Consider the following 11,176-nt stretch of genomic DNA (forward strand, 5'->3'; position numbering starts at 1 on the left):
GCACTCAATGGTCCGCGAATTCTGAGCAGTTATATTGTAATGTGACGGCGGCGAGGCGGGTTGCTACTCGGCAGCGGCACAGAGGAGGGATGGTATATGATGGGACGCCTTATGGGTGGGGCTTGATTATCTCGCGTGACCCGCGAACTGGGAGAATACTATACAAATACTGAACTCCCAGAGGTGCCTCGGCACACTATGAATATTGTATGAGGACAGTGGTATCTCTGGTATCTTATTTGTCAAAAGATAAAAGACGAATCGCTGGCTCCTAGAATAGAGAGCGCAGCATCTAGCTATTCTATATAGACAACGGGCAGCCATCCTCCCCTCACTCTATGAGCGAGGGTAGCCGAAGCAACTCCGCAGTGGCGCTGCATTGATCTGCCAGAAGGAATCCAGACCCCGTATAGAAACAGGATTCTCATATCTCATCAATCGGATCCTCTTCTATTGCATCCGAATGATGTCATAGGGTGGTTGGAAACCGGTTCGGACACCTGCGTGATGTCATGGGATAGATGGGATTATCCGAGGGAAACGATGGGCCGTGTGGAGCCGTCACGGGGCCTTGGCACAACCAAGGGTGTGACATTATTATTATTATTATTTATTATACTCCGCCTTCATCCAATGGATATGCGGTTCTGCTACCATATGAATATATCAATTTAATCTTATTTTTAAGATTCTTCTGATAGAACTCTTCAGATTCCTCTATAGCTGTCTTTTTATTGATAAGATGATACTGTTATATTTAAATGATTCAGTTGATGAGAGAATTGTTTTCTTTCAATTATAAGAGACTTAAAATGACATTCTCATCTATAATATTGTGAAGAAGCAGACTGCTTCTCTTAAAAGTTTCTTCAAAGTTTGTAATCTCACATTTTGCTTGAATGATGCTGAATTGATGGCATTTTGTTTCATCTGTAAACTTTGTGTGGCCCGGCGGACCTATCTTTTTCCAACTCTTCATAAGTGAAAAGAAATAGAATATAAAGTTAATGTTCATTTCAGAGTCAACTAGACACCTCACTGATATCTTCTTTGATGAGGTATTCATTTTCAAAATTATATAAATTCAGAGTCATGAGGATTGTCAATTCTTCTTGAGTTTTTCCTTTTTATCTTCAATAAATACATTTATCAGAAGAAAAGTTGTCTTTGAAAAGATATCTTTTCAATTTCTTCTCTTTTTCACCTTATAATAATTATTGACAAAATGATCTGAGATTCTGCAGTTAAAATAAAGATTGTTATTCAGTTTATTTTAATGTTTTTTTACAGTAAATGAAGAACTGAAACACTTTGAGTTCTTCTTTACATCATTCACATTAAAGTTGTTATGATGCTGATTTAATCTCATTGTCAATTGCTTTAAAGAAGTCTTGTTCCCCTTCTTTTCATGATGTTGATTATTCAAATAGATTCAAGAAATCAAATTGACAAGCTTGATGTAATTGATGAATAGGTTTTGATATTACAATATCATCATTCACCTTTTATAAGTCATCTTTATAAGATAAAGCTGTGTTTTTAATAAATTCAAATCATCAAATAATTTCTTTTAATATTCTTCAAATCTTGCATTGAAATTGAAAGAATTCTCATTGTTTCATTGATGTAGTGAGTTGAACCGCTGCATCACTGTGAAGATATGATTACAGTGATCTTCAATTTGATTCAGAAGAAAGTTCTTAAATTCTTTTCGTATTATAATAATATTGTTACATTCAAACTCTCTTTTTTTGATTATTCATGTAGTTGCAGAGGTGTTTTTTGAGAAGGCTCACAGTGTATATGACTCATATTTATAAGTATAAATGACTCAGATTAAAGTAGAATTTCTGTTCAAGAGTTTTTATAAAGTTATAAAATTCAGACAGCATCTTATTCTTGTAATTCAGCAAATTTTCAATCTTGATTCCTTTATCTTCATAATAAATATAGAAGTGTAGGGGCTGTGAGAGTGGCAGAATGATTGAAGAGCTCATATTAAAATGAGTAGTGAGTTCAGAAATTTCAGATTTCTATCAAAGTAGAGGTGTATACACTCTAGAAAATGATGTGAAGGCTTCTTCAGAGGGTGCAGTCAGATCAGTCTCAGCATGAATATGTGAAATCATATCAATCAATAAAGCTTGATTGATTCAAATGTGTAATCAGATTGAGCAATTCAAATTGTAATGTGACAGCACTAAAGCAATTGCTATTCAGCAGCAGCATAGAGGAGGATGATATATAATGAAAAGCTTTATGAATGAATTTGATTATCTCACTTGAACTGCGAGCCCATAGAATATTATACAAACACTAAATTATCAGAGATACTCAGCATACTAAGAATATTGTATGAGAATGATGATAACTCCAATATCTTATTGTTAAAAGATAAAAGATGAGTCATTGACTTCTGAAATAAAGAGCCAGCATCTAGCTATTTTATATAGACAACAAACAGCCATTCTCCCCTCACTTTATAAATGAAAGTAGTCAAAGCAGCTTCATAGCAGTGCTGCATTGATCTGTCAGAAGAAATCTACTGACTTCATATAGAAATAGAATTCTCATATTTCATTAATCAGATTCTTTTCTATTGCATCTGAATGATGTTATAGAGTGATTGGAAACCAGTTCAGACATCTGCATGATATCATGGGATAGATGGGATTATCTGAAAGGAAGTGATGAGCCGTGTGGAGCCGCCACAGGGCCTTGGCACAACCAAGAGTGTGACAATATTGAATACAATAGAAACTGACAATCATATTATTTATTATGATATTTCATAACTTGATCTTTATAAACTTCTTTATTTCATTGATAATCATTCATTCATACAATTTGAATGAGATCTTAGATTCAGAGATAAATGTTTGCAGAAATTAAAATTTTTTAATTATATTTTTTTCTTTTTCTTTTTCTTCTTTTTCTTCTTATTCTTCTTCACATCATCAGTTGAATTTTTGTCATCATTTAGAACATTCAGAACAGACAATTTGAGTAGATAAAAATGTAAAGTAATTGAAATTCTTTTATAAGTTTATAAAGCTGTAAAACAGTGGATGTTGCAGAACATATTGACAGATTTGATGATAAAGATGCATATTTGATGATAAAGGTGTGTATTTGAATGAATTGAATGATATTTGAATGATTCTAGAGATACATGGATATTTTGGTTATTTTTGCAGTGTTTTGCTACTATTTTTCAGGGGGTGGCAGAAAATTCTGTTTTCGCAAGCTTTACGTCCGCCACAATAATGGCGTATCGGGACATCTTGGAGGAGCGAAATGAAGGCCTGAGTGACAAAGTGACAACGCTCCAGGATAAATTGCGAATGTTGAGCGCTGAAACGGCGGTTTCTAGCACCCCTTTCACTGAGTAGTAAGTTCTATCTATATCTTTACCTTTTTTGCTGCAGGTAGATTCCAAACAACTTTTTTCTCCTCTCTTTTCTTTCTTCTTTCGAGTTAATGGCTGACGCATCCTTCCCGTCAGTAAAAAACACATAGCGGATCTGTCCCGATTTATTGGAGACTTCGTGGTGAAATTTGAGAATGTCCCTAAGGATGTTGAATTGGTATGATTGCTACCCAGCGTGAGCCGTAATCTGAGTTGCACTAATTCAATTTTCCATTGTGTAGATCTTCGGTCCACTAGGAAGCTTGGGCAAACTTAGAGAAGCGGGTGGCATATTCGACTATATTTACTCCGGTAGCCACATCTCTGCGGAAGGCTGGTGTGCACAATTTTATAGCGGGGACGTTGGTTTCAATATTCCAAAACAGGTTGCTTATCAGGCGCAGCACAGATAGTAGTGGCGAACACGACGAGGCCATTCTGAGCCCTGAGTCCGGATGAAGAACAAGTCTGGAGAGGAATAACTGTCAAGGCACTTGACAAGTTGCCCAGGGTTTCCGGTATCTCGCAGACCGTTGACCAAGCAGTAAAGGAAGCGGTTGACATGCTGCAGCCGCTTATCCAAAATGATGAACAAGCTATCGCCTCTGCTAGAGAGCAGGTAGCTGAAATTACCAAAGCTGCACTAAAAATCTGGTCCCTGCGACGTAAGGACCGATGCACGATAACAATCAACAGCACTCCAGGTCTAAAGAACGATGACTCGTGGAATTTATGGACGGTTGACGAAGATTCGGTAATTCCTCCCATTTCATTCCCCGGCAGCGGCGTCAATGCCATCAATGGCAATGGAAATGGCAACAATATCGGATCCGAAAGCCCAACCCGCACCACGTCCCAATCATTCGCAATCCATCAAAAGCCCGAATCGTACGTGATATTCCCACAAATCATCGGCGAATTTGACACCAACAACGATAAAAGAAGCGATATCGGGAAAAAGTCCAACATACGACAGAGAGAGATTTTGCATCCGGGTATTGCGCTCTTCTCCAACTCGCTCATATTCGACATGGGTCTGCAGGATATATGGAGCTTAAAGGACGGTGCTCACGGTCTCCAGCATAGGAGGAGGATGACGTCTATTTCTTCATCAACAACCATTCCGAACAATTCAACTGCCAATAATTCCTGGCTGACACAGCCTTATCCGCAGAATTTGACTGGGGAACCGGCAGGGTTGAATGAATAATTTGCAGTTGTCGGCTCATCTTTTTCGTCTCGGTCACACTCATGTTTCTCAATATTGGCGTCAGTATCGTTTGAGGAATGAACTAGGCGTCCATGTTCGGTTCTTTCTTTTTCCTTCCTTCCTTGAAAAGCGTAACGACTGTTTTGAGTTTGTTTGGTACTAATGTTTGATATATTCCGGGCACCTTAGGGTATTGAAACTACGAGAAAATGATTCGATTGTGGCCTTTAGTGACATAAGAGTATATATCGCTCTGGTTGATACGGTCGACCAGTAGCCCATTTATTGGTTATCCAATTTTATGAATTGAGAGCATTCATCCGTGCCCGTCCGTGCCAGTGAATTTTCGTTTATGGGCCAGGAGAAAAGAACGTGTATCTGCAATGGAGACATCAATCATACCTACGATGGAAAAACCAAAATTAACAAATTGGAAAATAGCATTACAATCCCTAATGACTGCTAACACATTTTTTGCTGTATCCCTCCGCCAATCTCTACGGGGAAGGAGAAGCATGATGAGAAACAGTAAAATTCATATGTTAAACTGCGTTTGAGAAATATGCGTTATCAACTGTATGTAGGTATGACAGTGAGAAAATGTAATACAGGCGCTAATAACCGGCCATAAGCTCTTCGAACTAAAGGATAGTATTGATAAGTGAACGAAAGACTCGGGAAGTATTAAAACTTTAACACATACCCCACCGGCAGAAACGCCATATCGCTGAAATTCATGGGAAAAATATTGAAGCAGTTGAAAATGGAATATAGGTTCTACGGAAAGTGATATGACGCAAAAGGTCGTTTATCATCACGGTAAAGCTACCTCCTCATCAGTGGGATATAGCAAGCCCAGTTTGTTACTTATACTCCTCGTTCGGATCCCATTGGGAAGGCTGGAAATCAGGATGGTGGAAGTGTGCAAGATTTGTAGGAGAGCTATGAGTTGGGTCAGTATTACAGGGTAGAATGTGGCAACATAGTTATATAATGATTTGTAAGAATCTACCTACTTGCTGAGAGGTATAGAAGGTAGCGGAAGGGTATTCATTGGCTCACACACTAATGGATTCATCCTAATCTGGAGTTCTGTGGATTTATCCGGAGTGGAAACTGGGACTGACAGGAAAACTGGAGATTGAAGAGGGTTGCGAGGGAGCTGGTGGAGACTGGGAAACCACCGGAGTGGAATGTTGGGTCAATATGTCTGCCCGAAAACGTGTATGGTTGGCTAGAGGGCGCTTGTGGCGAAATACTGCTTGTATTGAGGGGGAGACTTGGTATGGACATCAAAACTGGGTTCAAATCAAACGGCAACGCGCTCGAATACCAGGGCAGATAGTCAGAACTCATGGCGTATTGGAAGTTTACTGATGTGAGTCCTTGATCGTGTCTTGTTTGATCGGTTTGATATAAGAGATCGTAGTGACCACTACATACTATTTCAGCATCTGCTAGTTCGCGATACGGGGTAAGACGGGAATTCTTACGGCCGATAAAGAAGTCTGATGGTTGCGATGGGACTATTCGGTGAGAGCAAATGAGGGGTGACTTCCGTCCCCTCGCTCCTGTCAAGGTAGAGAATCTCGATAGCAAGCCCTGACCCTTCAATGACTCCGTCGAACAGGCCCTGGAGGCCTACTTCATCGATTTCGGTTTTAACTGTTTCGATTGTCTTTTCACAATATTCCCCAACAGACACCCCAAGGAAATCCGTATAACGGCTGGAATTCAATTTCATCCAAGCACTCGTCATTAACTAGTCCATACCAATTTGGTTAAGTAAAACCTTTAGCAGTTATGGAGGTGGAGATTCGCTTGGTCTCACCCTAAAATGCATAATAAGAGAGGAGGAATTGTATTCGTCGTTAAACGCGTTAAAGAGGAAGGTATCGTCAAAGCTTCCTTTCCCAATCTCCTGCGATATCTGGTTCAAGAGCTCCTCGGTGGCGTCAACGAACATTTCGTAGAGATGCTCCTGGCATCCAGCGGAGTTCAGGAGCTTGTTGAAGGATTTGAGACGTGCCAGCTCCTGTGTCACTTTTGTAGTATCTCGTAGATTGAATAACGTTTCAAAATATCCAAAAGCAACAGCTAGCGTAGGGTATAAGTCTCAGAAGTACAAGATAGCTAAGGGGGTTCATTCAAGCCGCTCACCTCTCCACCCGCAATTTCCATCGCCTTTCATAATTCGACAATGCGAATGGGTATGAGAGAGCGCCTAGTTACTGGCAGTCAACCCTACAATCCCCAAGGTCTACCCATCCCCCATAGAAATGAGCAATGATCCCCCAAAACATACAGTAGTCTTTACAACATATATAGAATCCGCGTTCGCGTATTCGGAAGTTATCATACTGCTCGATTGTTTTGGGCCTACTAGAGGACCCTGTACGAATCGATTAGTCAGTAGGTCCAAAATAGGCCAGAGAGGTGCTCCTCACCTGTAGGTCCGGCTCATAGTGATTGGAGAGTTTTTGGAATTCCAACATATGATCCGGATCTGCCATGTTGCCAGATGGGGGAATGTTGCTCATGGTGACGTGTCGATGCTTGGTTGAAATGAACTGGATATGGGGCGTAAAATATATCTTGGAATACAGGAACTGTCCGATATGTTCGGTAGTGATATGCTGAAGAAAAGTAAAATTGAAAGTAAGTAAGGTTGAAAGGGTCCGGCGCAACTGCTGGTGACTGCATGTCGGGAAATATTTAACCAGGACTTTTTGTGTTTCTGGGGTTTTTGCCAAAGGGAAAAAAGGACTTCCAGCAACAACAACCGATCCCAATTTTCTGAGGAAGAACAGAAGGGAAACAGAATGTATATAATAGAAAGTTAACCAATGTCAAATAAGACAGTGACTAATTAAATTACATTGGGGGCACAAGGCAATGCATAACAGATACAGAGCACTGACAACATCAACAGCAGAGTAGAGAAGCAGGAGAAAAACGATACGAGGACTCACGTCAATTGACAGGAACGGGAGAGCCTGCTCCGTATTAGTATAGCTATGAAGGAGGACGTCCAGTTTATGTATTATGGTATTCTGAGGCCGCCTGGCGTCACGAAGTTGCTACTCAGATCAACTATTGTCATGACTCGGACGCTCTTTTTGTACATGAGCGATCAACACGCACGAATAGACTGCATGACGTAGTGGAGACCAGACCACCATGCCAGTTAATTGTATCGTCTGCCAAGAATATCGAGTGTATGGTGGAAACTTGGGCGATTTGTCATTGGGCTTGAAAGTTGAGCAACGATCCCGAAGAGCTGCTTATTCAGCAGCACACGAACAAACGAAGGTCACCAAAAACACCAACCACAACACGCAAGACTTTCTCCTCACCGCAAGTAGTAATCCCAATGCCATCCGTCATGCTGCAATTCCGGACCAATGGCTACTGGCTTGGCATGATTCGCTACAGCACTAAGAACAGCTGATGAAAAGGTTTGGGTCGCCAAAACCGTCCCCTGGGAGTTGGCACAGTGAACTTGTCAAGCACTCTCACTCGACTCGCCTGCCCAGCACTTGCATATTTGCTGAAATGAGATTCTGATCTATGGCGCAAGTTCCAGAGGATAACCTTCTGCAGCGACTTTTGAGAAGCGGATGGACATTTGGTTACCTCTCAAACGGCCATTGGTGTGTGCCACTGTGTGCCACTGTGTGGGATTGTCATGTACGATGCAAGGCGACTATGCACATGCAGCTAAAATCTTGTCAAATCACGAATCAATTCGAGCAACACCAACCAAGGCAATGATTATGGCGCAGCCATGCAGTGTGCATTCTTGTTGCCAAGGTACCTTTCAATCGTCAAGTCAGCACAAGCATAATTTGCGCGGAAGGCTAACGGCAGGCGGCTGTTAGAATTACCAGTTACTGTTCCTTCATATCCGTGGGCATAGTTAAGCCATGGATATTTTCTTAGTTTTTCGGGATGTCATTTACAAAATGGCTATTTTTTCATAGTCTAGGAAGTTTTCCCGACAAAATAAAGACACCTCGCCCAGCAATACCCAGCCTGGAGTTCTCGTTTCAGGTGGTATCCTCCAAATTTCTAATGAGAGAAATTTTCTAAGAAAAGCAAATTGCTATCTGCCTAGCTCGAAATTATCACCACCTGCCCAGAAATATAGTTTGTCACTTGAGCTTGAGAAATATAAAAGAGCCCGCCTTAACTCCATTTGCAATGGTTGAAGGAGTGGGAGAGGAGTCCATTGCCTTAAAGTTTGGCAACTGATGGAATTGAATCAAGTCGTTTATTATAACCGAAGCTGAAACCGAAAGACCCATTTCTCCAGAATACGCATATATTCACGGCGGATCCACGGCCACGAGATATCTACAAGTTAGGGAGCGCAGGACTGCCGTGGACACTGATTTATCCGGTGCCTGGTTCCGTTTCTAGTTGTAGTGTACAGTACATACAGTACATTGCATGGTACTTTATTTCTGTTCCCTATTGCTGCCAGCAAGCCTGGCCACATAAGCAATACATCGTCGCTCCCTCCAACGTTTGGATATCAGGTATGTCCGTAAGGCACTGGTTCTAAAGATTGTCTAACACATTTAAACCTGCTCGTGTCGATCCCCCACGGATCCTTTGTTAAAATATCAGCGGTTGAAGGCTGCTGTCGTTCTATCGGCCCTTAACTACTAATATTCGCTCATTCGGTACCGGCTATTTCTAACGCTAGCTAAGATATCAAGCTATCATTTGTTTGCCAACTCACTTTTGCGCTATACGTTTGCTTGTCGCTGTTGCTGCCCCTGACATGAAGGCTCTGGCAATAGTTATTTACCGGTTACATCGCAGCGTTCGATAAACTAGGCAAAGGTGCAACTGTGTTTACAGAGCTTTCAAGGGTGTATCATGCTACGCATCAAGTTCAATTGAAAGATTTATCTTCTGACAATTTGCGAAGAGGAATTACCTCCTGCATCAACCATTTTATTTTTGGGTGTGGCAATTATGTCCTCCATAGCAAAGCTGGCACCCGCAACCTTCCGTTGATCTTCAGTGAACCGTGGATTGATTACGGGTACTCACCGACACCAAAAAAATTGATCAGACGCAAACTGGATGGAACCCGCATGTATGAAGCACCATGGAGGAAACCGAACGTAGTCGAGCCGGAACCCAACATATCTCCATTTCTGAATACATTCACTTCTCTCCCTCGCAAATTGGTGATTTGCTTTTTTTCCAGGTCCACAGCCCAGGCAAAAACATGTTTGAAGACCCCTTACACGCCGCTAAAGCTCTTTCTGTTCTTTGCTTTGATCAACAGTAAGTATTGCCAATTGAATCAGATAAAGTGTTAAGAGGATGCCTCGTTGATGATACCCTCCAGTTATTGAGACTCGAAGGATCTGAAGTCCCGACATTCCACCGGTCGCATATCGAACCCGGAGTCGAACTCCTCTCAGCCCGTTGGCTTTACCTGCTGTTTGTTCGCAGGATTCTACATCATAAAATTGGGCTACCGTGCTTTCTATCAAAAATAGCAGATATGACTTCTTACTTGTATCACATGCATAATATCATCGCATATCATCCACCAAATGCCCCCTTCTCAGGGCCAAACAATCATTTAATTCTAGAACAAACAAAACAGCATGCATCCGTGTGATGAGAGTACAAAACTGATAGATATTGATAGCTCAATGTGCTGGGGAAAAAAGATGACAAAAAAAGAAAGGCGGGAAAAATATTGGGAAACCAGTGGAGGGGATTTTTCTTCCTTTGGTCTCCAAGTTTAGTCAAGAATAGGAAGTATATTTGAGTCATTTGTTTGATCCCATTTTTGTGAGTGTGATAACCATTAGTGATTTATTTTCCTAGTTCTTCCACTCTCCCGGTGTTCCTTTTCCTTATTTTCAGGTTCGAACAAAGAATTGTGAAATCAGTTACCTGCCATTGGCGAAGAAAAAAGGAAATTTTTATGATCATGGCTTGTGAGTTGACATCGAAGCTCCTACTGTTCGCTCTGTGGTTCGAACGAAAATTCGACCATCCAACAACAATGTGTTAGTCGTGCAATCCGCCTTACTATTAACTACTAGTTTGCTCAAATGTCGAGTATACAGTTTGATCGTTGGCTCAAAACAACAAGCAATCCTAGTTACCAAAGGCGAGGAATATGGCAAACTTCCATAGCCACCTTGGTATACATTTACCAATCGTTTGGGGAAAGATTTACACACCAAGCGGACCGTCCGAGTGAGCCTACATTTTGAAGTCGAGCTCGGATTAGTTATAGGCAAAACGCTCCGTGACTACGACCCGGCAGGCAAACGCGGCGCTTTGGACATCTCTAGATGCCAAAACCATAAAACCAGATATTCAGTAATGCCTATCGAGTGTCCAGGATAGAGTATACCTTATGGTATTGACCCCCTCTCGCGGAAGTATATTCTCTTCTATTCCCGAACCGCGAGTATAGCTACATTGAAACATTCCTCAAATACTGGGAAATCATACGACTCCAATTACTTGGTCGCCCCCTAGAGCATGCTATCGGGTACGTTGTTGTTAGGGAA

At 41.4% G+C, this 11,176-nt stretch overlaps 3 protein-coding genes across 3 annotated transcripts; 2 read left to right on the forward strand and 1 right to left on the reverse strand.

Annotated features, from left to right (window-relative positions):
* Nucleotides 1-3,266: 3,266 nt before the first annotated feature.
* Nucleotides 3,267-4,615, forward strand: HCAG_01236 (predicted protein; the record flags this gene model as incomplete). Its single annotated transcript, XM_001544139.1, has 5 exons — nucleotides 3,267-3,391; nucleotides 3,506-3,587; nucleotides 3,652-3,771; nucleotides 3,939-4,443; nucleotides 4,584-4,615. The coding sequence occupies 5 exons, from the start codon at nucleotides 3,267-3,269 to the stop codon at nucleotides 4,613-4,615; spliced, it is 864 nt and encodes a 287-aa protein (XP_001544189.1).
* Nucleotides 4,616-5,433: 818 nt separating this feature from the next.
* On the reverse strand, nucleotides 5,434-7,159 carry HCAG_01237 (predicted protein; the record flags this gene model as incomplete). The annotated part of the gene is made up of 6 exons (XM_001544140.1): nucleotides 5,434-5,561; nucleotides 5,747-6,054; nucleotides 6,113-6,381; nucleotides 6,451-6,654; nucleotides 6,925-7,011; nucleotides 7,067-7,159. 6 exons carry the CDS (start codon nucleotides 7,157-7,159, stop codon nucleotides 5,434-5,436), a joined length of 1,089 nt encoding a protein of 362 aa, XP_001544190.1.
* A 2,582-nt stretch (nucleotides 7,160-9,741) lies between these two features.
* HCAG_01238 (predicted protein) lies at nucleotides 9,742-10,175 on the forward strand (the record flags this gene model as incomplete). The annotated part of the gene is made up of 2 exons (XM_001544141.1): nucleotides 9,742-9,923; nucleotides 10,142-10,175. 2 exons carry the CDS (start codon nucleotides 9,742-9,744, stop codon nucleotides 10,173-10,175), a joined length of 216 nt encoding a protein of 71 aa, XP_001544191.1.
* Between the last annotated feature and the right edge of the window lie 1,001 nt (nucleotides 10,176-11,176).

Source organism: Histoplasma capsulatum, genomic scaffold (genome assembly GCF_000149585.1).
Source record: "Histoplasma capsulatum NAm1 scaffold_1 genomic scaffold, whole genome shotgun sequence".
NCBI lineage: Eukaryota > Fungi > Ascomycota > Eurotiomycetes > Onygenales > Ajellomycetaceae > Histoplasma > Histoplasma mississippiense.